This window comes from Labeo rohita, chromosome 19 (assembly GCF_022985175.1).
Source record: "Labeo rohita strain BAU-BD-2019 chromosome 19, IGBB_LRoh.1.0, whole genome shotgun sequence".
NCBI classification, from domain to species: Eukaryota; Metazoa; Chordata; class Actinopteri; order Cypriniformes; family Cyprinidae; genus Labeo; species Labeo rohita.
The window spans coordinates 1,806,519-1,820,206 of NC_066887.1; the positions used below are offsets into that span (position 1 = coordinate 1,806,519).

The window sequence follows — 13,688 nt, forward strand, 5'->3', positions numbered from 1 at the left end:
ATCAAATAGATGGCAATAATCGTAAACGCCTGTATAAGTTAGGGAAAAGTCAAGGACATGAATTGATATAACAGTAATCCATAATATGTCATGTGATACAATACCAGTAGTGTATGCTAAAATTCTATTTTCGTTCAACGAGAACAGAAAACATTTGTTACTGATAACACCATATATACAACATCACTCCAGTAAACTTTTCCACTTTCTCAACGGGAGTTTCCTTACGCATTCATTCTTTTTAACTGTCTACTCTTACTTTACTTATTTGTTGGGGCGCCAAGACATCGGTCATGAGCAGCCCCGGTTTATAAAAATTGTGCATCCGAAATCTCTTGATAGCGATTCCGTAACTGTGTCAGAGAATCCCTTCCACAGCTATGCCAGTCATGGCAGATGCCCTTTTTAAATAAGATCGCTTTCTGACTAGAGCTCACATTCGAGCAGTCGAGCGTCTCAGCGAGGGTAACACACACACATTCATGTGGTCAGTAAAAACAGTGATCAGATTTAGCATGCTACACAATCTCCCGAATAAGTTCATAATGTATGGTGATTTGTACAAGAACATATATGTATTTGCTGTTTAATGTGATAGATTATTTTAAAACAGATGTGTAGGAAGAAATTCTAGAGTGAGGCATCATGGGATTGGGGGCGGTACGATAATGACTGACAAGCAGTTCGGCCAATCACAGCTCTAATGCTGTGTCGGTGACGTTTGAATGGCTAGTTACTACAAACTATGTTTGAAGGAGAAAATAATAAAATTATACAAACTTTTAGTTCACACTTGCTAGAATATATTAGAGGTAAAGTGTTTATATTATTACTAATTCATTCTGCTGTACGTGTCTTTCATATTGCGTTTGTGTTTAAGAGAGAATGCATATAAAATATGCCCCAGTATAATATGGTATATTTACTTAGTAAAACTATAACGTATCACTAAGTAGCACTATTCATTACATTATGCTAAACCAGTATTGGCCTTCTTCAGCCTCCTTTTCCCCATTCCAATTTCATCACGTTGTCAAGGAGAGTTTGACCTATGGAAAGAGCGTGTTTCTTTCTACAGTAATTCCAAGTCAGCATGAAAAAAAAAAACTTTTAAACATTTGGCCCTCTAGTGGTTGAAGCATAAACGTGTTTTGGTACTGCTGCGGCTCCGCTATTCTGTGCGGATGAATCTGTGTGCTAATGTTTACATATGATCGCCTTAAAGGAGAAGTTCACTTCCACAACAAAAAAAAAAATACAGATAATTTACTCAACCCCTTGTCATCCAAGATGTTTGTTTCTTTCTTTCTTCACTCATAAAGAAATTATGTTTCTTGAGGAAAACATTCTATAATTTTTCTCCATATAATGGACTTCAATGGTGCCCCCGAGTTTGAACTTCCAAAATGCAGTTAAATACAGCTTCAAATGACTCTAAATGATTCCAGGAAAAGGAAGAAGGGTCTTATTTAGCAAAATATACTTATATACTTTTTAACCTCAAATGCTCGTCTTGTCTTGGTCTGTTTGAATTCTGTTTTTTTTCTAGGTCAATACGGTCAATACAGTAAGGGTATGTTGAAAAACTCCCATCTTGTCTTCTTCACCAGCTTCAAAAACATCCTACATCGCTGCAGAAGTACCACCCAGAAGTACCAGTTTACAAAGTGACAATGCAAAGAACATCAAATGCCCTTTACAAAACAAGGTAAAACAGCGATGTAGGGTGATTTTGACATTAAAGAAGAAAACGAGAATGGAGTTTTTCGACATACCCTAACTGTATTGACCCAGATTGCACAGACTACGCATGTGCATCGCAGAGAGACGAGACAAGACGAGCATTTAAGGTTAAAAAGTATATAAACTGTCAATTTGTTTCGAAAATGACTGATCGTTTCGCTAGATAAGACCCTTCTTCCTTGGCTAGGATTGTTTAGAGCCATTTGAAGCTGCTTTTAAACTGCATTTTCAAAGTTCAAACCTGGGGGCACCATTGAAGACCACTATATGGAGAGAAATTCTAGAATGTTTTCCTCAAGAAACATAATTTCTTTATGACTGAAGAAAGAAAGGCACAAACATCTTGGATGGCAAGGGGGTGAGTAAATTATGTGTAATTTTTTGTTCTGGAAGTGAACTTCTCCTTTAACAGTACGAATAGAGGATTTGCACTTACGATTTGGTCAGTTAGCCAGATGCGCGGCCATATGGGCGATACTCGGATGCAAACAACATGGATTGCATGGTAAATGTACTACTGAATATGTTGTTCTGCTAATTTATGCTGTCTAAACCAGAAAAAAAAACTGTGTAAGCTGCAGAAGTGCGTGATATTTTGACAAGCTAAACAGGGTTGCCAGGTTTTCACACCAAAACCCACCCAATTTCTACTGGTGCCCTGTTAAAATTTGAATTCTGGGAGATAAAATACATGTTTTTGTCAGGGTTCCCCTGGTAAATTTGCATTTTAGGGGCTAAATATGGCATTAAAGTTGCTTCAACCCGTGGACATCAAAAACAACCCACAGCAACAATGTAAAAGTAGCCCAATTCCGTGGGAAAACTGGAGACTTGGCAACACTGAAACTAAAGTTAACAGGTGCTAAAGATCTGACGAGCAGTATTAAGTAAGATGGTAGCCTAATATTTCACCTACCTGAATGGTAATGATAAAAACAAACAGGAATGTTGTCACGATTCTTGTCCTGGAAATCCTGGTTTAGTTTGGCCAGCTACAAACACATTTTTGTTCCTAAGACAGTTTTTTTGCACTCTTCTCCTTGATTTGTTATAACTATTGGCAATCTGTAGTACTCGAAATGTTTTTCCTGGTCCGACTGATTAGTACAGCCCAAAACATGACAATAACTGACCATTTTCAGCAGCATTAATCAGCAAAATATGCAAGTTTCATTTGGTTTCTGTGGCATTTTTTACATTCCATGTAGCCAATATGGGTGATTGATGACGCGTTGTGAAAACACAAAAGCATATGGCTCACCCAACTCGGAAAATTGGGTATCATAATTATCTCAGAGCTTCCCAGTTGTGAATATGAATAGAGAGGCCGTTCATGTCCATTTTCTAAATAGGAAAGTTGTGTTTACAATAATTCCAATAGCATGTGAAGGCAGCATTAAACATAGCCTAATGATTGCTAATAGTGTCACATAGGCCTAAAAGTTGCAACTAGGCCATTCATCAAAATAAACTTTGTTTTGTAAACCTAGTTAATGCACCAAATGTGATGCTATGCAAACTATGTTGTTTCGTGTTTTATCACGTGTTCTGTCGCTTTCCATTTTTGCTTGCAAACTCCTTTTGGTTTAAAGTACAGCTGCTATGGCTTCAAGCTATTTCCACTTTATATAGTAGTGGCCTCACTTTACTTTATCCATTGATGTAAATGCAAACAGACGATTGATGAAAGTAAGCGGTTTCCCGGAAAATCCACCCGACATCTCTAAAGTGATCATTGCCAATCTGTGTATTTTTGCTTCAACCGTTGTGCATATATGTGAGGGAACAGCTGTTTGTAGTGGTGTATAAAACCATAGTAATATACAGATTTGTGAATGAGGGTATAGGGGATGATTTCAGATACAGTCTATAAAGAAGAATAAGGCAAATTGGGACACTACCAGCTCAATTGCTGTTATAACAATGTAACCTGAAAAAAAAGAATCACAAAAAAGTCCAAATAAACAAACGGTACATTTGCAGAATAGTGAAATTATATTAAACGGCATATCTTTTACACACACACACACACACACACACACAACATACTGCAAGAGATCACGAGCACATATCTTAATTCTAATTTTATTCAACATAATGAATCTTATATGACATTTACCAAATCACAATGCAAATATATTGACAGTTTACAATGCCCAGAGCTTGATGTACATCATTACTATTGGCTTCAGCATTCATTACAGTTGATTTAACATTTAAAATGTGCAATACATTTCACTCTGCTCATCCACATCAGTGATGAACCCCTATGAAGACCTGTACAGATGTGTTTATATGACTAGAATGGACAGTGGGTGACTAATGAAAGCCCTGCTGTTATGCTGAAATGTTCTATTCTCTATCTATAATACACAATAAACCTATTTCATTTACACTAGCTATTTGATTTATTTCCCTGCAACCAGTTTTCTTAAAATGGGGTCACAGAGCTGTTCTTTGTTGACCACCAGGGGGCGTGTACAATGTATTTGGCACCACCATTTGAACAATTTAGGGAAAATATACATTATTTTTATTACTGTTTTAATAAATGCATTCATATGTGAACTAGTACTTGAGAAGAAATGTGCAGTTAAATATGCCATGAGTAAGTAATTAATGAATGCAGTTACCATAGAAACTAGTTAAATTGTGCAAAACCATTCAGTGACCACAACACAACAGCAATGCGGTCACATTTTACAGTCCATTCAGGTCTTCATTTGAATATTTATACATGTAAACACACGTCGTTAAATATTACAAAGGTAGAAGAATCTAATCGAATCAACTCATTGGAATTTTAAATGTCAAGTTTAGAAAATGATTCCACAAGGATTTTGACACTGCATTTGACTGTTTTTACACGTGAGAATTGCAGTGGTAAATTTAGCCTTAATCCAACACATTAACATCTCTCATTCTCATCTGTTTCCCACCCCTGTAAACTTTGTGTCCACAGCTCATAACTTATTTAAAATTGCTCACATTTAGCAGATTGGTGGGTATTTTGTCCACAAAGTGTGTTTATTGTGTTCATGGTCTGATTTACCTTCAATATTTGCCATGTCTCAACCAAAGCAGTTGTGGTGTAGCGCGTACTATTACTACTTAATAAAAAAAAAAAAAACTGTACAAATAAACCCTGTGTCTTTTAAATTGTAGTGTTGGACAAAAAGTTGGAGTTATTTACTCATTTCATTGTAAAAGTTTATACACAGCCAGTTTCTGCAACCTCATTCACATTCATTTGATGTTTTTTTTCATCTCCACAATAAAGCAGTGAAAATGAGCAACCTGATTGTCCTACAGCACACGGATCAAAAGCAGAATCTGCACACTTTATTCATTTTCTGTGCACACTGTGAGGAAAAGTCTGCAGAATGAATATGAACATTTTAGTTTTTCTATGATATATTACATAGAAGATTTGGCAGTTTGGGAGAATTTCATACTTCAAAATATTTGTAACTAATTGCACAATTCTGATGTTCTTCTGGCACCAACAAGACTTTCCCATAGGCTATTTTCATACTAGCTCTGTATTAAAATATGCGTAGTATAAGGAGACATTATGATGACCTGCGGTTAAGCCACACAAACCTTTAGCTTCTGCCAAAGCCTCACCTGATGTTTAAGTACATGCGCCCTGCTGCTATTTACAGTACATTTAGCCATACAGAAATGTATGTACAAACACACCCAGTAAAGCCGACGGCACATGATGGAACTAAGACTCTCAGCTATGCTGCCTGTAAAATCTCTGTACAGCAAGCATGACTGAAGTCTCGCTGACATGCTGGTGAGATGAAGAGTTCCTGATAGCTGCCATGATCTGAGGCAGTATATGGTCTGGGTTACTCAGAGACTATTGGTGTCATATACAGTCAGTGCCTGAGACACGATCCTGGTGTTAGTGAGTTCAACCTCCATACAAGAAACTACATTTTTAGTGGTGCTTGTGGGCGTTTGCCAGAGGAACGCTACTATATGTGGTCGTTTTAGCATCTCTATGCCCACAAGTCTCTTGTGTGTAGATCTCAGGTCCTTCTTGCACACCAAGAATGATAACTTTGAGTAATATGATAACTATAATAGCACCCACATCAATGCATGATAACATTTTGTCTATTATAAGCATGCACTGCAGATCTTTGTTCGCCACTTTAAATGCTCACGTGAAATGTCAAGTGGAGTCTGATTGGGCGTCAATGTTGTTATTGTTTATCAGCTGGAAAAAAAACAGTCTGACAGTTATTCTGAAAATGTCATTCCTCTGTGTTGTTATACCATAATAGCTGTAGTGTGGACATCTCTATTTTTATAAAATTATAATGATTATTAAAATGTCACAGTTGTTATAGTTATTGTTCCTGGTGTGCATTTCCAGTAAGTCGATGGATTTTTTTTTTCCACCTGTTATATTGCCGTTAGATGTAAACAACAGCAGGTGAGTGCTCGTTTAGCTCAGCTGGGTGAAGTACATAAATATACAGTCTTGCTAATGCTGCAATCCAGCATATGGAGTATTGTGTGTATTGAGCATGTTTTGTTTTTTCTTCTCTACAGCCCTGTCCCAATCTAGTGAGCTCAAAGTATACTTCAGATTTTAAGTATGTGTACAATGAGAGTGACGTAAATGTAATCATCAGCATAGTTCAAGCATAGCCAGATTGCTCATGTGGCAATACTCCAATACTAAGTTTTCACGCCCAAACTGTTGATACTTTGGGTGTAAGGCGACATCTGAACCAATCAGTGACTCATTTGTAATGCTACACATAGGTGGCAATTTGTTGTAGACTTGTTTGCATGCTGTGATACTCTAATAAGCACACACTATACATAGCACCACAAATACTGGGTAAAATAGTGAATTTAATTAGACTAATATCTTCCAGTATTGAATGAGATGCAGTTATATACATGAGCTGCTGTCAAAATATGGCGTCTTAGAAAGCAGCATAATGTTGCTGACTATCTTTGGAAACAGCCTTTGTGTCAGGAATGTGTCTATGATGCACTATTATGCTGTCTAGGTTGGCAGGTCACTACATTTTAAAATAGAAGACATGATTATGCTCCTTTGTATATGTAATATTTTAGAGAATGAATACTACACATCAAAAAATATTACAAAATATTACTCATAATAATAGCAAGGTGACGTTTTAAGGTTGGTTGTATTCATGATTATTTCTTGAGTTATTACAGTATTTTGGCTCTGTGCACATAATAATGTTTGCCAAATTTGGGCTGTAACACACAAAGTGGTATTAAGTAATGCAGTGCTGAATAATGTGCGAAATCATGTTTGCAGACCCAGCGATCAGTCAGAGAGGAGGTTTAGGGTATGTTTACACGGTGACAAGCTACTACAAAACTGTAAATTTTTCCTTTGTGTTTTTGAAGATTTGTGCCTACAGACATCAACAAAACAAAAACCACTGAAATCGTTGACTATTCATGCCAGGCCAGTAGGTGGCGATGTCACTTCGTAAAGAAGCTTTCACATGCCATGTGAACACATAATACACATGCTCATGATGTCATCACTTTCACAAATTTGCATTTTTATAGTGACGGAGATGACAATGGCATTGTTTCCAAAAACATACACTTTGAAAACCTTTTTCAAAAGTGTTTTCAAACCCCCAAAGTGACATTGTCATGTACATGAATGGCCAAAATGCATAAACAGTTTTGTTTTTAGTTAAAAACAGTGTTGTGTAAACCCCCTCAAGGGTCGTTCACATAGAACATGTCTTTGCATCTAAAAATGTGTAAATGGTTTTAGAAAAGTCATAGAACAGAATGCCAGAGCCTCGAGATGTGCTTTTGAGATTTGATGCAATAACTTAAATAACAGAAAAAAAGCCAAACAGCAGAATAGATGTGATAACCCAGATAGCACACGTACATCTGCAAGATGTCTGTTAAAAATCACTTGATCTGGAAAGCATCTTCTGTGCACAAACATCTGACAGGCGTCTGTAAGATGTCAATTTTACATACATTCTAAATCATAAACATCTTAAAGACATTGAATCAACGTCTATTTGACATCTGATAGGAAACGTCCTATAGAGGTATTGCAGATGAGCACACACTGTAAAAAAATACATCTTCCAGATGTAAATGCAGACGTCAAATAGACGTCTCTGTGATGTACGTGTGCTATCAGGAAATAGTTGTGATAATCGCTTAAAGAAATTGTATAATTTAGCATATCCGGCCACAGCCACTATAGACGGTTTCAACGGCAACAACATAACAAGCGTTACTGCGCATGCATGCTTTTGTGGCCCAAACCTAAATTATGGTAGATTTAGAATCAATAACAACAGAGCCCCTCTAGAGTAGAATATTTCTGGTAACAAGCAAAACATATAACAAGTAAGTTACATTAGCTAGCAAGTTAAACTTACGTCTTGACTGGCTGCCAAGCCTCTCTTCACACAACAGTGATCCATTCTCGCCGGAAATTAATATACGTGTACCAGATCAAATGTACAACTCTGCTATGGGTGTTTGCTGCGTAAATCAGACGGGCTGACTAATAATGCAAATTCATTCTCTGCCAGCAGGAGGTGCTTTTGAAGCAGCTTCCCCGGTAACTAGACAGACCAATAAACAAGCACATACCAGAAGTTAACTTCGGGCCAGGCGCTGGTGTCCGATGAAACCGTCTATAATTCCCTCATCCGCCATGTTGCTCTCAATGCCATGTTGCCATCCCTACTTGCTTCTGTAAACAAAAGCATACAATGCTTGCCCCGCCTCTGTGGACTTCTGATTGGTCCACTGTTTTGGAACAGACATTGATGAGCGGCGCTGTGTGTAAAAGTTTAAATGCTTTTAACTTGACACGGCATCTTGAAAATGTGCCGCTCATGTGCGAGACGCTGCAAAAGACGTGAAATGTGAGTTTACATAGAAATACAATGGAAAAGTAGCACTTTGGAATGGTAAAATGCCTTCTGTGTGAACAGCCCCTTAGTCTTGCCTTTTAACTTTGAAATTACATCTACAACTCAACAATTGTTTTCACTTCCTCATATTCTTCTTACTTAAAAACTCCAGATAATCAAAATGAATCTCTTATGAATATAGATGGCATTTATGTGCTATGTATACTCCTAAAAACCTATTAAAAAACACACACATTTTACAGTATTTTGCTACTTGCTCTCGAATGTCTTTCTCCAAATACCACCTGCCAGTGACTGACAATAGGAAGTAGCAAATCACGTTTCATTGCACTGACATTAACTAAAGGCTATTGGATAGTGTTTTAAGGACTTGCCATTTGTCCATCTCCAACTTCATGTTTCATTAAGGAATGTCAACACAGGGAAGGAAACCATGTAATCAAGTCATTTTACGGGGTCTTTAAAGTCTTTAAGTGTAGATGAGATTGCAGTCATTAGATGTTCTCTCTAAATGTTAACTGTACCACAGTAATAATGATTAAAGGGAAAGAAACAAGCCAAATAAACCATACTATAGCTCCAGAGGATGTGAAGTACAACTAGACTCTAAAAATGTTTATCCACATATTATCCACAAGCTGCAAACTTTAGAACATGGTGTGATCTCCAACAATATGAAGCAGGGCCTGTCCATTCAAGCCCAAATATACTACACCTTTGAGTGGCTTGTACCATCAACCTCAGACAGCGACAACAAGGTAAGTGCAGCGGTCCAGGTCTGAGGCAGTGACCATGATGCGACACGTTAGTGAAAGCCGAGGTGAGCGACGACTGACTGATACACAGGTGAGCGATTACAGGTGAGTCGTGGGAGTCAGCAGTTGCAGCTCTTTTCTCGCTCCGCCTCCTCCTCGGCGGGATAGAGAACTTTAGCGGTGAGGCCGCTCTTGACCCCGTCCCAGCCGTCACGCGTGGAGATCTCACCCATCTTCATCAGCTCATAGATGTCCCGTGTGAGCAGCTCGAAAGCACGCTCCACGTTGCTGTTGCACTTGGCTGACGTCTCCACGTAGCGAATGCCGAGTTCGGCCGCCAGTTGCTCCGCCTCGTCCCGCGTCACCTTGCGGTCGCGGTTCAGGTCGCTCTTGTGGCCGATTAGGATGTAGACCATGTGATGAGGCAGGATGTGCTCGCTGACTTCTCGGTGCCACTCCCGCACGTGATCGAAGGTCTTCCTGTTTGTCAGGTCAAAGACTAAGAGGCCGCCCACAGAGTTGCGATAGTAGGAAGTGGTGATGGACCTGACGGGATGAAGAAGACGATATTTTCAAGACTCTTATAATCACCAAATCATGGCTAGAGATTTTTAAATGCAGATCATTTTATAGGAATGTTCTGGGTTCCATACAAGTTAAAGGAGTCAGGACATGAGGAATTAAAATTGCCTTGATTGTTTGGCATATATTCCACTTTTTCGTGCAAAAAACTTTATTAGCACTATAAGTAAACCTGAAAGAACATATTAAAATAATAATTTTAAAAAATCCATGTCATGGCCACTTTAAGCTCAATCGAAAGCATTTTAATGACAACAATTTTAACTCATCCCTCATTTTCTTAAAAAGCAAAAAAAAAGCAAAAAGCAAGATTGTAGTGAAGCATGTGCAGTTTGTACAAATTCATATGAATTTGCCAATATGCAAAATAGTTTTGAATTGTCATGTGATAGCATTGGACACGTGAAGCTCTTGAAGAATTTTATAAAATCCCGTACATTATTCTTCTCTTAATACTAGTGCATTGTTTGAGCTGTAAAGCTGTTTAAATCCTTTTTGTTGTTGTTTTGTAACTGAACCCAGAATATTCCTTCAGTATTCACCTTCTGGATACCTAGCGGGCATCTCAGTGTAATTAAACTGAAGGATGGATTTTGTGAGATGTATCATGCAAATAACAACAACAACAACAAAAACACATTTCAAATATAAAACAAATCGTAAAAAAAAGTCATGTATAAGATTAAAATGTAGAGTTACATTTATGAGAATAAACTCACTTTTGGAAAAATGCATAATAAAAACACAAAAATGTGTTAGGATAGCATTAAGGGAATAGTCGACGTTATCTCACGACCAATTCGTACAAATTTTACGAGGTGGCTAATTCATACAAATTCATACAACCTTACTCTTACAATTTTGTATGGTTTGTCTACACCCCAGTGATGGGTAGGTTTATGGGCGGGGTTAGGGGTATGTCATTCATATGAATTGGTGAACTCACAAAATACATACGTTTCAACAAAAATTGTACGAGTTCATACAAATGAGGTCGTATGAATTAGTACGAATTAGCCACCCCGTAAAATATCTATGAACTGCCATGAGATCGGGTTGGGATAGTTCACCCAAAAATGAAATTTCTCTCATTAATTACTCACCCTAATGTCATTTTGAACCTGTAAGACCTTTGTTTATCTTAGGAACATATTAAAATATTTTTGATGAAATCCGAGAGCTTTCTGACCCTCCATAGACAGCAACACAACTGACACGTTCAAGGCTCAGAAAGGTAGTAAGGACATTGTTAAAATAGTTCATGTGACATCAACCGTAATTTCATAAAGCTATGAGAATACTTTTTGTGCGCAAAGAAAACAAAAATAACAACTTTATTCAGTGCTTTCTTCTCTTCCGTGTCAGTCTTTGATACATGTTCATGAGAGTATACAATGCATGCATGTGCATTCCTCTGCTTGCAAACAAGGCGTAACGAATTCTAGTTCTATGAATGCCGACTCCTGCATCAGGTACTCGCTTGAACATGTGGCAAAGACTGACACATTGAATAAAGTCTTTTTCTTTTTCTTTGCATGCAAAAAATGTCATTGCTTCATAACATTACTACTGAACCACTGATGTCACATGGACTGTTTTAACAATGTTCTTACTACCTTTCTGGACCTTGACTGTGTCAGTTGCGTTGCTGTCTATGCAGGGTCAGAAAGCTCTTGGATTTGAATAAAAATATCTTAAATTGTGTTCCAAAGATGAACAATGGTCTTACGAGTTTGGAATGATGAGGGTGAGTAATTAATAACAGAATTTTAATTTTCGAGAGTGTTCAGGAGGGCTCTGCGGCTGGAAATGAATGCATACCTCATTTTTTTGTTTATTTCACTCTGTGACAACCGCACTGGCACACATTCAGGCAGTGTGTCCTTTTACACTATATAAATTTTGCATCTGCAGTGGCGTGTTTCCAGGTGTCTGTCAGATGGAGAGTCAAAAGCAGTGGCCCCATTGGTCTGGTCCATAATCTGTCCTTACTGAAATTAATTTTAATTATACATTTAATCCTAATTGATTATATACTTTGGGAAAAACAGAAACAGAAATGTTAAGCAGAAACCTGTATGTTCATTTTAACTATGCACTCTGCGTTCTATTATATTATATGTGGAAATTAGATCAGTGTGTGTCTGATCATTCAGAACATTAAAACAAGAAAGGCTTTTCTGCCGCTTGATTTTTTATCTCATGAACGGTTCTTTAAAGCATTGAGGATGGATGTTTGTGCTTCCCTGAAGGCAGGCAGTGCTTCGAAATATAGGGCAAGCAGATCAGAGACAGCAGGATCTGAGCCCAGTGACAATACTAAACCAAACACATGCTCATCACTGAGTCCAAACAGGTGAGGCATATGATGCTGGAACAAATCAATAAGATGAGCCCGTTTAACTCATTCATAAACAGTCCGCAAGGCCTGTGAACGCCTGCCTGAACCGAATTACACGGAACCCAGCGGGTGAATGATACAGACATGCACCTAAATAAAAACGACCATATATTGCAACATAAATACTCGTATAAAGGAATAAACAACCATGCTGTACACAAAATTGGATAAAATCATATAGTGATGCCCACATTCAGTTCATGGCACTGTGCATGCAAACATATCCAGCACGGAGAACATAACACAAGACTAACCTGAATCTCTCCTGTCCGGCTGTATCCCATAGCTGTAGTTTGATTTTAACCCCAGGTTCGATGTCTACTGAACGGGCGTAGAAATCCACCCCGACCGTCGGGTCCGCTACATCGCTGTATACGCCATCCGTGAACCTCTTGAGCAAAGATGATTTGCCCACCGTCGAGTCCCCCAGTAAAATGATCCTGAACTGGTATTGCCATAAAGTATCCATGGCATGGCGAGTGGAGCTCCAGCCACAGGCTCAAAGACAAAGCCGGAGCGCTAGCGGTGTTTACATTGAGTGTACGGAGCGGAGCGGAGAATGAAGGTGGGGGCGGTGAGGTGGATGTGCTGCAGTCATGTGATGCTCTCATTCTCCACATCTCACTTCTAACTAATGTGTAACTACAGTAAATGGACTAAATTGCTTTCATTCGAGAAGTGGAGGAAGCGAAACCTGTTTTGCAAAATAAGCGTCTTTACACGGTGTAATATAATACTGTTCCTATAATGGGTTACACGAGAAGGCCTACATAAGCGTGTTATTTGTATGTAATATTACAAATATTTACATACTTATAAAGAAATAAGCCACAAGAAACAATGAAATACAATGGTTTTGGTACTAGTAAACAGTGCGAGAAGATAAGTAATGGGGGTAAAGTCCCTGTAAAGCAATGCCTCTTTGTTTATTGCTCGTATAAAACAGCAATGCAATGCTGTGCAATGCAAAAAAAAAAAAAAAAAAAAAAAAAAAAAAAAAAAATCGTAGTGAACCAATAATTAAAAATAACTGTTTAGTGTTTCTTTAGAATTTTCAATAAATAAAATGCCATTATGTAAACAAACTGGCATTGGGTTACAATCCTGAAAATACAAGGTTGCTATGTAACTAACGATCCACTACGAGAGATGCGCTGCGTGACGTGAATAGAGGTGTCTGGTATTATAGCTGTCGTATACGTAAAGCAAATGACATGAGCCAAACTATCAGACCACTTCGTTTAGCTGATGTATCTATGTTTTTGTGGTTTCTGG

The 13,688-nt window shown here is 38.1% G+C and overlaps 1 protein-coding gene and 1 non-coding gene across 2 annotated transcripts; both read right to left on the bottom strand.

The window, feature by feature from the left end:
- Window positions 1-272: 272 nt before the first annotated feature.
- LOC127182446 (U11 spliceosomal RNA) lies at window positions 273-407 on the bottom strand. Its single transcript, XR_007829914.1, has one exon. It is a non-coding gene; the product is annotated as a U11 spliceosomal RNA (small nuclear RNA).
- Window positions 408-4,007: 3,600 nt separating this feature from the next.
- Window positions 4,008-13,000, bottom strand: rab42a (RAB42, member RAS oncogene family a). The gene is made up of 2 exons (XM_051136517.1): window positions 12,668-13,000; window positions 4,008-9,976 (listed from the first exon to the last, which is right to left on the bottom strand). The coding sequence occupies exons 1-2, from the start codon at window positions 12,880-12,882 to the stop codon at window positions 9,550-9,552; spliced, it is 642 nt and encodes a 213-aa protein (XP_050992474.1). The 5' UTR covers window positions 12,883-13,000; the 3' UTR covers window positions 4,008-9,549.
- Between the last annotated feature and the right edge of the window lie 688 nt (window positions 13,001-13,688).

What these genes read in the sequence shown, in the direction of transcription:
- rab42a (XM_051136517.1), bottom strand. Translation starts at nt 12,882, where the DNA reads ATGGATACTTTATGGCAATACCAGTTCAGGATCATTTTACTGGGGGAC. An exon ending in GCCGGACAGGAGAGATTCAG is followed by an intron (nt 9,977 to 12,667) that starts GTTAGTCTTGTG and finishes TCATCCCGTCAG; the next exon opens with GTCCATCACCACTTCCTACT.